The 12,063-nt window shown below is 37.4% G+C and overlaps 1 protein-coding gene across 2 annotated transcripts in view; it reads right to left on the reverse strand.

Moving 5' to 3' along the window:
• FAM169A (family with sequence similarity 169 member A) overlaps positions 1 to 12,063 on the reverse strand; it is a 48,919-nt gene that overhangs the window by 22,782 nt on the left and 14,074 nt on the right. The window contains exons 2-5 of one of the 2 annotated variants that reach the window (XM_036408897.2): positions 9,894 to 10,028; positions 8,564 to 8,663; positions 8,165 to 8,250; positions 5,451 to 5,622 (exon numbers count right to left, since the gene is read on the reverse strand). In XM_036408897.2, the coding sequence (XP_036264790.1) occupies positions 5,451 to 5,622; positions 8,165 to 8,250; positions 8,564 to 8,663; positions 9,894 to 10,025 (490 nt within the window). In that variant the 5' untranslated portion in view covers positions 10,026 to 10,028. Of the gene's footprint in view, positions 1 to 5,450; positions 5,623 to 8,164; positions 8,251 to 8,563; positions 8,664 to 9,893; positions 10,029 to 12,063 lie in introns of those variants that run through there. The other variant, XM_036408900.2, reaches the window with a different exon arrangement.

Consider the following 12,063-nt stretch of genomic DNA (forward strand, 5'->3'; position numbering starts at 1 on the left):
TCCTGCCATTTTTCTTATTTACAATTTGGGAGTTATAAATAAAGCTGTTTAAATAATCTCTTTTAAAACATTTTAAAAGGGGGTGCTATAATAAAACTAACAAAAAGTAACCTCACAGGGTGATCTGATCAAACATTCCAAGCTGGGCAGGTCATGGTGGGTAGTCACACCCCAGGCAAATAAGTTCTTTAGTGAGAGGTCTATCTTTGCCTTAACCAAGCTCTGTCCATCATTTTTGCGCATCTATATTAACATACCTTTGAAATGCTCATTTTCAGAACCCTTAGAAGCCTCGCTACCCTCAAAAGAACATGTAATCTTAACTAGCCTGAATCCCAATCCCCAACTTGCTTTTCATGTCATCTTCCTTACATTCCCTCCTTAATTCCAAATGCATGAAAGAAGCTGAAAACTATCATTCCGGGAAGCATTATTCTCTGTTGAGATCTTGCTTCCCAGCTCTGTCATCAGTTTGTAAAATAATGCAATAATTAGTAAATTATAATACAAGAATAAACTGTTTCATGTACTCACAACTAAACCTAGTTTGGCTCCACCTGTACATATTCATTTAAAAAAATCATGCTGATTATCTTCTTTGCCTACATCTTAAATAGTTATACTTTGTATAAGGGTTATACAATGGCAATCAAATAAAGGGCAGAAAAACGTCATGTTACCAGAGATCTTCAGACACGTCAACAGCTGTAGACAATAGCACAATTACCTAGTGGAGGAAAACCACAACTGCTACCTTAAGTGAAGTCTTCATTATATAAAATGTATTGCACATGGCAATTAAATATTTATATTCCTCAAAGTTTCCTCTTTGACCACCTTCTCTTTCTAAATTCTCACTCTGGGTAATTTCACCTACTCTCAGAGCTTCTACCATTTATCCAAATACTGACATCTACCAATCTTTAATTTCTGTAATTCCTGAGATTTACTCCAATGGAATACCTCATATAAATGTAAGTACTACAAAAACCACATGATCATCTCAATAAGTGGAGAAAAGAGTATTTGATAAAATCTAACGCCTTTCATGATGAAAATACTCAACATCCTCCACCTGATAAAGAGATCTATGAAAAACCCACAGCTAACAACACACTTAATGGTAAAAGACTGGATGTTTCCCCTATAAGATTAGGAACAAGACAGAAATGTTCACTCTCACCACTTCTATTCAACATTGTACTAGAGGTTGGGTAATTAGTCAAGAAAATAAAATATAAGGCACCAGGTTGGAAAAAAAAAAAAGTAAAATCATTTTTGCAAATGACACAACCTTATATCTAGAAAACCTTAAGGAACCATTAAAAATTTATTAAAACTGACATATAAGTTTAGTAAGGTTGCAGGATCAACATACAAAAATCAACTGTATTTCTATACACCAACAATGAACAATCTGAAAATGAAATTAACAATTCCTGCCCTCTGGTATAGTTTAGTGGTTGAGTATTTACCCATGATCAGGAAGTAACGGTTTGATTCCAGGTCAGGGCACATGCCAGGGTTTAGGGCTTGATCTCCAATAGGGAGTAGCCAATCAATGATGTTCTCTCATCATTGATGTTTTTATTCCTCTCTTCCCTCTCTCTGACATCAATAAAAACATATTTTTTTAAAAAATGATAAAATTCTTACAAGTAAATTCAACAAAAGTGCAAAACTTGCAAACTGAGAAGTATAAACCTTGTTAAAAGAATGAGCACCTAAATAAATGCCAAAACATCTCATGTTCATTAATCAGAATACATAATATTGTTAAGATGTCAATACTCCCCAAATTGGCCTACAGACTCAAAATCCCAGCTGGACTATTTTCCTGGAACTGAGAAGGTAATCCTAAAATTGATATGGAAATGCAAAGGACTTCCCCAGGAACTTTCTATCTGCAGCTTCCCGGTCACCTAGGTCAGTGGTCCGCAAACACATTAGTCAACAGAGCAGCAAACCGTGGCTCAGGAGCCGCAGTTTGCCAACCACTGCACTAAGTCCTCAGAATCCTTTGCATTCAGCAAATTAGGAAAAAGAATGCATCTCTGACCTGATGTCATACATATAATTTCTTTAATTACTTTGGGGAGAATTAATCACACAGCCCCACCCAACTGTGCAAGTGACTAGAAAATATAATCTCTGACTGGGCAGCTGTGGACCAATGACTAGAATATAGAAGAGGAAGCACAAATATTTGATTAGCTAGCAGCCTCAGCTAACTTTCCTCTTCTTTTTATCTCCCATCAGACTTAATATATGTGCTGCAGAAGTGAACACACTTCCTTTTAACTTTTAGGAAATCAATGATACATTTGAGCAGGTAGTCCCTTTGCTGGCAGACTTCCTCCACACAGTTATGTTTGTTTGGTTACCTCAGGCTGACATCAGTAACTTACTTACATCCCATGCCAGTATTCACAAACACTCATACTCACTTTATACAGTTTCGACAGATCTTTATTTTAAAAATGTGTTGACTTCTGTGGCCCACATAAACATCCACACCTTCCCCAGGTGATCCGACTTACATTTCTAACTGTGTACTATCCCTACTTACATGTTCTACGGGCACAATGAACTTCACATGTCAAACTAAACTCAAGTATTACCAAGTCCACTCCTTCTGTATTCCCAATCTCAGTTCATAGTTTCCCACCTAAGCATCCACGCCAAAACCCTCAAGATTCCTCACTGGTTACTCTTCTATCCCTTCCTACACAGGCAACGGAGTCACCACACAAAAATCTCCCTCAAATCTGCTTCCTTCTCTTTCACTACTGCCACTTTTCAAACAGGAGTACTTCTTTCAGCTGGAGTACTGAAACAGCTATTTTAATGGACTTCAGAATACATATATGTCAAATATCACACAATAAACTAGTGTATAAAACTATTTAAAAAAATACATTTCACTGACTTCTTTACAGAGAGGAAGGGAGAAGGGTAGAGAGCCAGAAACATCGGTGAAAGAGAAACATCACCGGCTGCCTTCTGCGCACTCTCCACTGGGGATGCGCCCGCAACCAAGGCACGTGCCCTTGACCAGAATCGAACCCGGGGCTCTTGAGTTCACAGGCTGATGCTCTCTCCAGTGAGCCCATCCAGCCAGAGCTAAAACTATTTTTTAATAATCTGTCATCTATCTAATCCAAAAAAATAAATAATAAGTTCCTCACCGTGATCTCTTACTTCAAGCAAAAAAGAATTTTATATAATTTCTTAAGTTTCGCTGAACTGTAATAAGACTTAACCTCATAAACAAAGACTCCTTTTATATACCAAGGCTATTTTTATATCCCAACTATTATCCCCATATACTGATTTGCTATTTAATTAAAAAATCATAAGTAATCGCATAAGGCTTTCACTCAACTAGAACTTTATTTAATAAAGATTTTATCATTTTGCTGGTACAATTCTTTTTCCTGATATGTATGTAGAAAATATTTTTATCACAAAGTGTTTTAGTATATGTTACGGGCAGTTTTTCCAAAATATTTTATGTTTGGGTTTCCTTTGTATAAAAAAAAAATAGTTCCAGACTAAATTAACTGGTTACTGATTCAAAGGCTAGTACAGTATAAGCACAACTAATTCCATTATTATCTGGGAGAGTAGAGCCAGAGCATAAAGCAAGAAAGAACAAAAATTAACAGGGTATAAGGCAATTAGCAGAGAAGCACCAGAGGATCATGGGTTCAATTCCCAGTCAAGGGCACATACCTGGGTTGCGGATTCTACCTCCTCAGTCTCTCTCTCTCTGTCTCCCTCCTCCCTTCCACACTCTCTAAAATTCAATGGAGCCTGGCCAGAGTGGCTCAGTGGTTGAGCATCAATCTATGAACCAAGAGGTCATGGTTTAATTTCCAGTCAGGGCACATATCTGAATTGTGGGCTTGATCCCCACTGTGGGACGTGCAGGAAGCAGCTAATCAATTGTTCTCTCTCATCATTGATGTTTCTATCTCTCCTCCCTTCCTCTCTGAAATCAATAAAAAATAATATTAAATTAAAATAATGGAAAAATAATCTTTGGATGAGGAATAACCAAAAAATAAAACTCAAAAACTTAACTACCAGCAAAAATAAAGGCCAGATCTGACAGGAGAGGAACCACAAATGCACATAAAATGAAGAGAAACACACTTCTGGAACCAAACACTGATCAGAAATACTAAAAGGAGAATGCTATTCCCATTAACTGTGTCTTTCATCTAAAGCAAGCTCTCAAAAAAAAGAATAAACTAATACATTATCTATGAGCTGATTTCAGATAGGAAAATCCCCTGGAGCCAGCGTGAAAAGCAAAAAGCCTCCAATTCCCATAGGAATTATATAAAATAAAGCATAAAGAAATTAAACCACACCTCAGCCATTTTAGAACATTATAAAAACAACACAGTGCCTTTTATGCAGTGCAGCTATATAATGATATATAATGATACATCTGCCCCTCTATAACGATATATCTGCCCCTCTATAACGACATATCTGCCCCTCTATAACGATATATCTGCCCCTCTATAACGATATATCTGCCCCTCTATAACGATATATCTGCCCCTCTATAACGACATATCTGCCCCTCTATAACAATATCTTTCTGGAGTTAAATGAATCATTGATTCTATTTCAAATTTGTACAAGAACAAAATAGAATATTAAAGGAGAACCAAAGTATTTACTAACCAACAAAACAATTTTAAACTCTAGAGATCATAGTATTTTATTCTTAAGAAAAAGTGACCTTCCTTTTATTGATGCTATACATAATCTCATGATAAATATGTATTAACTATGTGATTAAGATAATGGTCACAACTGTTCTTCAAGTCAGCAGTGAATTTGATAGAATCATTACACTGGACCTGACCAGATGAGCTAAGTCTGGAAGGTTTGAAATGCAAAAATGACAGGAAAATAATATGAGTGTTCTCAGTGAAAGGTCTTTTGGTCAAAGTACAGAACAAGACCAACTTTGTTATTTGGTTTTTTATTTACATGGTGTAAGCAGGTTAGAGCTTTCTAGCTCCAGTACAACTAGAGAGCAAATGAACAGGAAAACAGGTACAACAAGATGAAGTTGCTCTAGTCGCTTAGGCAGAGGGTATATTTGGGTCTTAGGATCAGAAATTCGAACTTTAGAAGATTTCACAATTTCAAAGCTGTCTGGATTTTCTAAATACTGTATACTGAAGTACTTTGTTTTTTGTGGTAATTAAAAAAGCTGTTTTTAATATGTCAGGCTAACTCAGCAGCACTGAGCAGAAAAGGGCTATGCATTTGATCCACAGGTAACAAAGAGTTAAATATTCCCCTAAAAATACTAAAATAACCTCAATTTGCACTCGAGATTCATTTAAAGGGAATATTGATACAGTTGGGGCTAAAAAGTAGGTTTTCATTAAACACAGTTTAAATAACTTTTAAAGACTCACCTGTAGGCTTAACTGAATAAAACCCAACGGCCTCTCCTTTCTTCCACAGAATCTTAGCATAATCAGTACTGCTATGACACAGGAATGGGATCTCATTTCTCTCCATTTCCTGTTTTCTATAAATAATTCGATTCAGAACATACAGAACCACTCTCTCCCCAAGAGTTCTCACCTACAAAGAGAGTCAAACACCAGGCACAGCAGTTATAATATGCATCAATTACCTTGCTCCCTGTTTCCTACCGGCATTCGAAACACTTTGAATGCATTCAAAATGATCTGTAAAACATTTTATTATCACAAAGGCAAGGCTAATCATTCTTACCAATAACAATCCGTTTCTACACACACATATTATGCATGAATACTGCCTCTCAGCAAAATTCTGAAACTGGCGAAACGCGTTTCCAGTGCAGCAGCCCCCAGCATCTCCTATTTAGCAGTTTCCTTTCTGCTTCCCGCTGCCCATACCAGGGGTCTCGGCCACCCTGCTGCCTCCACCACTTCTACTGCTTCAACCGTTTTCACCCATTTCAGCTTCCACATTAAAATAATAATAATAAGCCGAAACCAGTTTGGCTCAGTGGATAGAGCGTCTACTTGCGGACTGAGGAGTCCCAGGTTTGATTCCGGTCAAGGACATGTACCTCAGTTGCGGGCACATCCCCAGTGGGAGGTGTGCAAGAGGCAGCTGATCGATGTTTCTCTCTCATTGATGTTTTTAACTCTCTATCCCTCTCTCTTCCTCTCTGTAAAAATCAATAAAATGTATTTTAATAATAATAATAATAATAATGAGAAGTAGGGGGAGGCTTCATGTTAGCTCCTGAAGATTTTAAGACCAATTACCTCATTTGATGAGCAAAGACATAATAATGCTCTTGGGGAAAGGAATTTGTCTCACCCTTTCCAGGTAAAATGTTAATTTAACAGTTGTTTTTGTTGTCTAACTATGAGGAACACCCCCTGCCCTTTTGGCCATACACACACATATATCGACCAGATGAGGGATGACAGTGGCACCAGGAAGGTCTAGTGAAAACATACATGGGGTAACCATAGAATGGAAACTGAGCCTCATTTCTTACAGGCAGGGCTACATGGTCACCAGGATCCCCCTTACCAACTTCCAGGCATAAGACAGTGGGGTTTTCCCAACAGACATCTTTCATTGCTAAAAACAAGAATTCTATGCACAAAGACTCCTTAAAGAAAAACAAGAGTGCCTTCTAATTAGATAAGTGGAGAGAGAAAACATTGCCATACAATCTACTCACAAAAACATCCCTAGTGGGAGATTTCCAATACCAAACACACAAAATGACAGAGCTTGTTAGCTTGCCAAGTATGGAACCTTTTTTCTGTCATGGGCCATTTGGATATTTACAACATCATTTGAGGACCATACAAAATTACCAACTTAAAAATTAGCCAGCTAGCCGAAACCAGTTTGGCTCAGTGGATAGAGCATTGGTCTGCGGACTGAAAGGTCCCAGGTTGGTTCGATTGGTTGCGAGCACATCCCCGATGGGGGTTGTGCAAGAGGCAGCTAGTCAATGTTTCTCTCTCATCGATGTTTCTAGCTCTGTTTCCTCTCCCTTCCTCTCTGTAAAAAATCAATAAAATATATATATTTTTTAAATTAGGCTGCTATATTTGGTCAAACATTTAATCACTTCTAATGCGTTGGCAGAGCCAGACCAGATGATTTCACGTGCCTTTAAAGCAATCTTTAATTGCCTGGAACAGCTTTGATCAGCATAAAATTATTCCTTATACTGAGCTAAAATGTATTTCCCAAAGATATTCTGGATCCACAGAGCCTACAAATATCTGAAAGCATCCGTAAGATCCCCCTACATTCCATACCAATTCTAAACAATTGAAGGAAAAGTAATGCAACTTTGGGTGCTTTTGCCATTCCTGTCCTCTTCCTTGAAATTGCTCCAGATCACCTAATATCTTCACGATGGGCATGCAGATATTACAGGTATAAACATTAAAGATTTTGCTAAGAGAGTGGGGCTTTTCTGCATAAACTTGAGGTTTTTAAATTGGCTTTTTTGCCTACCTTCCTTTGCTTCTGTGAACACCCACCCTTTCTCCCGTGTGCTGCTCTCCCGGTTTAGTCCTCATGGTACACACGGTGCAGTTCATTTTCTGAACCTACGGGTACTACTCCACATTTATCCCTGTTTACTTTCATCAGGTAAGATCTTCCCTTTTTTTCTTAATTCTGCCTTTCAGATTGGTTCTCCCACTCAGCACTGTGGCATGCAGAATGGACATGCACGCCATCTGTATCTTCCTCTAAGTATTTTATGAAACTTAGTAATTAGGATGGAAAAAAACAAGTTTTGCAGTATTCTGCTGAGAACTTCCCCAAACGGCTGTATCGATAAGCACGTTTCCTTCCTGGTCAGTGTCTCCTAGAGACAGAAAACCTAAGCAATCACACACGGAGAAGAACTGGCTTTTTCTCTACCGAACAAGGAAATCAGAAGCTGAAGCTGAAGTCACTACAGTTCAACTAACCCATAGGCATTCAATCTTCCTCCCCCAATACTCACATACCTTTAGCACAATGAAACTCTAAGGGCTTAATAAAACCTGGCTACAATAAAATGGAGAAGAGCTCAATAACTTCAAAAACTATCACTGTTTTTAGGAATCATCACTGTGAAATGGCCTAAGTAAGAAACTTGTAAAATTACCTGCTTAAGCCCCTCTCGAGAAGGGACAGATGTTTTCACGATATCATCAATAGCCCACCACTGATCAGCCAGGTAAAGTGCCACAGCTAAAACAGAATAAATGGTCAACATTTAAGTCTTAAGTCTTAAAGTGTATAACATTACTATTTGGTAAGGTTATATAGATACCTTTAAGTACACTCATATGTACTTTTAAAATACAATGTGGCCCCATTTATAATATTTTTATTTCACTCATTAAACATTTAATAGTAAGCAATTAAGAATTTTATTTTCCTAAATTTAAGTTTGAAACACATTTGTTTGTTTGTTTTTATTCCTTCATGTAACTACCTTTTAATAAATTTCTAATTGTTTGGAGAAAACTCCTCAATTTTAAAGATTAAGCAAAAAAGAGACCTGTGAGTGAGTCCTCAGGTGAAAAAAGAGCAAGAATTTTCTGGGTCGGATCTCCACCATAAAGAGGTACAAAGCCTACATTTGACAGGCTAATAGGAATCTGAAATGACAATTGATTAAACATTAGTGAAGAGTCTGTGAAGAAAACACAGGACAAAAACACCATAATTCTATCAAAATATTAACTTTTCCTACATTAATGCTAATTATATACCTTCATTTCATAGACAATATTTCTAGTTGTCTCAAAAAAAAGTAGCTCCTAGCGGGTTTGGCTCAGTGGATAGAGCTTCAGCCTGCGACTGAAGGGTCCCAGGTTTGAATCTGGTCAGGGGCACATGACTAGGTTGTGGGCGAGCAGGAGGCAGCCGATCAATGATTCTCTCTCATCACTGATGTCTCTCTCTCTCTTTCTTCTCCCTTCTTCCCTGAAATAAAAATACATTTTAAATAATAAAAAAGTAAATCAGAATTCCATTTTGTAGGAAGTTTATTACCTTGCGGGGTGAGGGTGAGGGTGGGGGGATAGAAGTTTATTTCAATAAATATTTCTGTGTTCTAGCCAAAAGTCTAAATAAAAACAAAAGAATTGTAAAGTCACTAAAAAACAGTTGTTTACATCTGTTATTTAGACTATTGGAGGGGATGGGATACTATTTTCTAGTAAAATACACCAGATAGGTAATTTTACAGAGAAACATACAATACTTTAAATTTTTTCTGCCTTCATTAATAGTGTGCTAATTCCTCACTTACAGAAAATATTACAATTCAGAGAATTATAAAATATTGTACTAGAGGAGACTTAAAGAATCCTTTAAATCAACATAATTTTCCAGAAGAAAAATCTCAGGCCTAGATATTAGAGAATTTGCCTGCCATCAGTTCACAGTGGAATTCTAACAACAGGTCGCAGCTTACTAATTTCTAAGTTTTATGTTAGCATTTTAGAAAAGGGGAGGTTTGTTACACAAAAATGTGTAATTTAGTGGTTTGCTGATATTTTTATTTTAAAAAATTCTTATATCACAAACTCTAAATCTAAAGAAAATTTGAGTTAGCTCAAATATGGAAGCCAGTCTTAGCAAAACTGGTAAACTACTTAATTTTAAAGACACAATACAAATATTAAGCAATAACCTAGAGTTTCTTTTTAAAACCTGATCATGTTACTGTACTAACCAATTAATATTTATGCATTTTACTGATGTCTTCTCATACAAATTTCAGAAGTTTAGTTAGCACTTTAAAATTATAAAAAATAAAGGGATATTAATTCCGTGTATGAACTCAACTGAAGACTCATAAAAATCGCTGCAGAACACCTTACCGTTAAATCGAGAAGAGAAAAAGACTCAGGACTGTCAGGGTCCCCACACCTTAGATCTGACATATAATCTTCAGCAGAATTTTCCAATTCCTCGTGACTGCAACTATCCAGCAAGTCCACAGGGAATGCCATTCTCTTTAAAAAACAGCATGGGACAAAAATGTTTCAGAATATGAAATGCTAGCTTCCTTTTCACATAGAAAAACTTCATATTACAATATCTATACAAATAAAAGGGTAATATGCAAATTGGTCAGGACGCCCTCACAGGAAAGACCGAGCAGCAGGCTGCGTGGGGCAACCAGTCCAGCAGGGGGGCTGTTGGGGGCGGCCAGGCCGGAAGGGGAGGGCAATTGGAGGCATTCGGGCCAGCAGAGGAGGGCAGTTGGGGGCAATCAGGCCAGCAGGGAAGCAGGTAGGCATCAATCAGTCTGGCAGGGGAGTGGTTAGGGAGTGATCAGGCTGGCAGGCAGGCGAGCAATTGGGAGCCAGCAGTCCCGGATTGTGAGATGGATGTCTCACCGCCGGTTTAGGCCCGATCCCAAGGGGTCCCAGATTGAAGAGGGTGCAGGCTGGTCTGAGGGACACCCCTCCTCAGTGCACAAATTTTGTGAACTGGGCCTCTAGTTTTATTATAAAGAGTTCTTCACTATACCATGTCAGACTACCACTTGGCCTGTTGATTTAACCATGTACGTCAAAAGAAAATATTTAAACATTATTCATTTGAATTAAAAATAAAATAGGAATTAATGGTAATTCTTTAAATGATATAAATATAATTATACAGGTGTAGGATATACTTATTTGCACATAAGTAAGTACACACACATAAATATATCCTCATATACTTGCCAACATTATAAGTCACTATAAAAGAACAAAAGGGAACTTTTTGGAATCAAAATGTTCTATAACTGCATTGTAGTGATGGTTGCTCCACTATATAAATTCACTAAAAAAAATAAAAATAAAAAAGATCATTGAATTGTACAATTGCAATGGGTAAATGTTGCAATATGTAAATTATTCCTCTCATACATAAACCTGTTTAAAAGCCAGCACTTTAGAGGGAATACACTAAACACTTTCCCACTAAAGTCAGGAAAAATGACTCGACACACTGTATAACATTAAATAGGTACCTGCCAATGCAATTAGCCTAGAAGTATAACAACTGGGTATGGGTGTATGTGGAAGGAACTATCTCTACCTCAATTACATAATATATTTCATTGGAAAGCCCAAAAGAATCAATGGAAAAACTACTCCAAACAATAAAAAAATATACTAAAAGAGGATATAGTTACACACAGAAATTAAGTCCTCATATATACAATAATAACCAGTGAAAAGAAAACAGGAATGTAAAAAATAAAGTAAAAATAGGTAAGAAGACCCCATTTACAGTGGATAGAGCATCAGCCGACCAAAGGGTCCAAGGTTCAATGGTCAAGGGCAAGTACCGTATTTTTCGGACCATAAGACGCACTTTTTCCCCCCCAGAAGTGGGGGGGGAAAAGTCCCTGCGTCTTATGGTCCAAATATAGCCTACACATATACTTTAAAAAAAAAGTTTTTTTACTTGCCCAGCTCTGTGTGGTCTCTGTGTGCTTGCCCGGCTCTAAAATGGTTCTAAATGCTGCTGTTTACTTTACAGGGTTGATTACATGTGTTTATGACTGTGATGTTGGGTTTTAATGCACATAAAATATTTTAGGACACTATTTGTTTCAGAATCTTTTTTTCTTCATTTCCCTTCTCTAAAAACTGGTGCGTCTTATGGTCCGGAGCGTCTTATGGTCCGAAAAATACGGTACCTCCTCTGCAGGCTCCTGCCCGGCCAACCGTGGTCAGGGTTCATACAGGAGGCAACCAATCAATGTTTCTCTCACATCAATGTTTCCCTGTCTTTCCCTCCATCTGCCAGTCTCTAAAAGTCAATGGAAAAATGTCCTTGGGTGAGGATTAAAAAAAAAAAAGTAAGCAGACATATGCATCTTGATGTGATGCAAAAAGAGAAATCAAACCCAAATCTACCGTAATGAAGCCATCAAACACGTGAAATGACATCAAGTCACTTCAGCCAGTCAAATTTAGAATAATCCAGTTTTTTCAATAAGTATACAGTATGGAGTTGAAAGAGTAGGAACTATTGTAAATTAAAAGA

The sequence above is a fragment of the Pipistrellus kuhlii genome, unplaced genomic scaffold, assembly GCF_014108245.1.
Source record: "Pipistrellus kuhlii isolate mPipKuh1 unplaced genomic scaffold, mPipKuh1.p scaffold_m20_p_4, whole genome shotgun sequence".
In the NCBI taxonomy this organism is placed as follows: Eukaryota; Metazoa; Chordata; class Mammalia; order Chiroptera; family Vespertilionidae; genus Pipistrellus; species Pipistrellus kuhlii.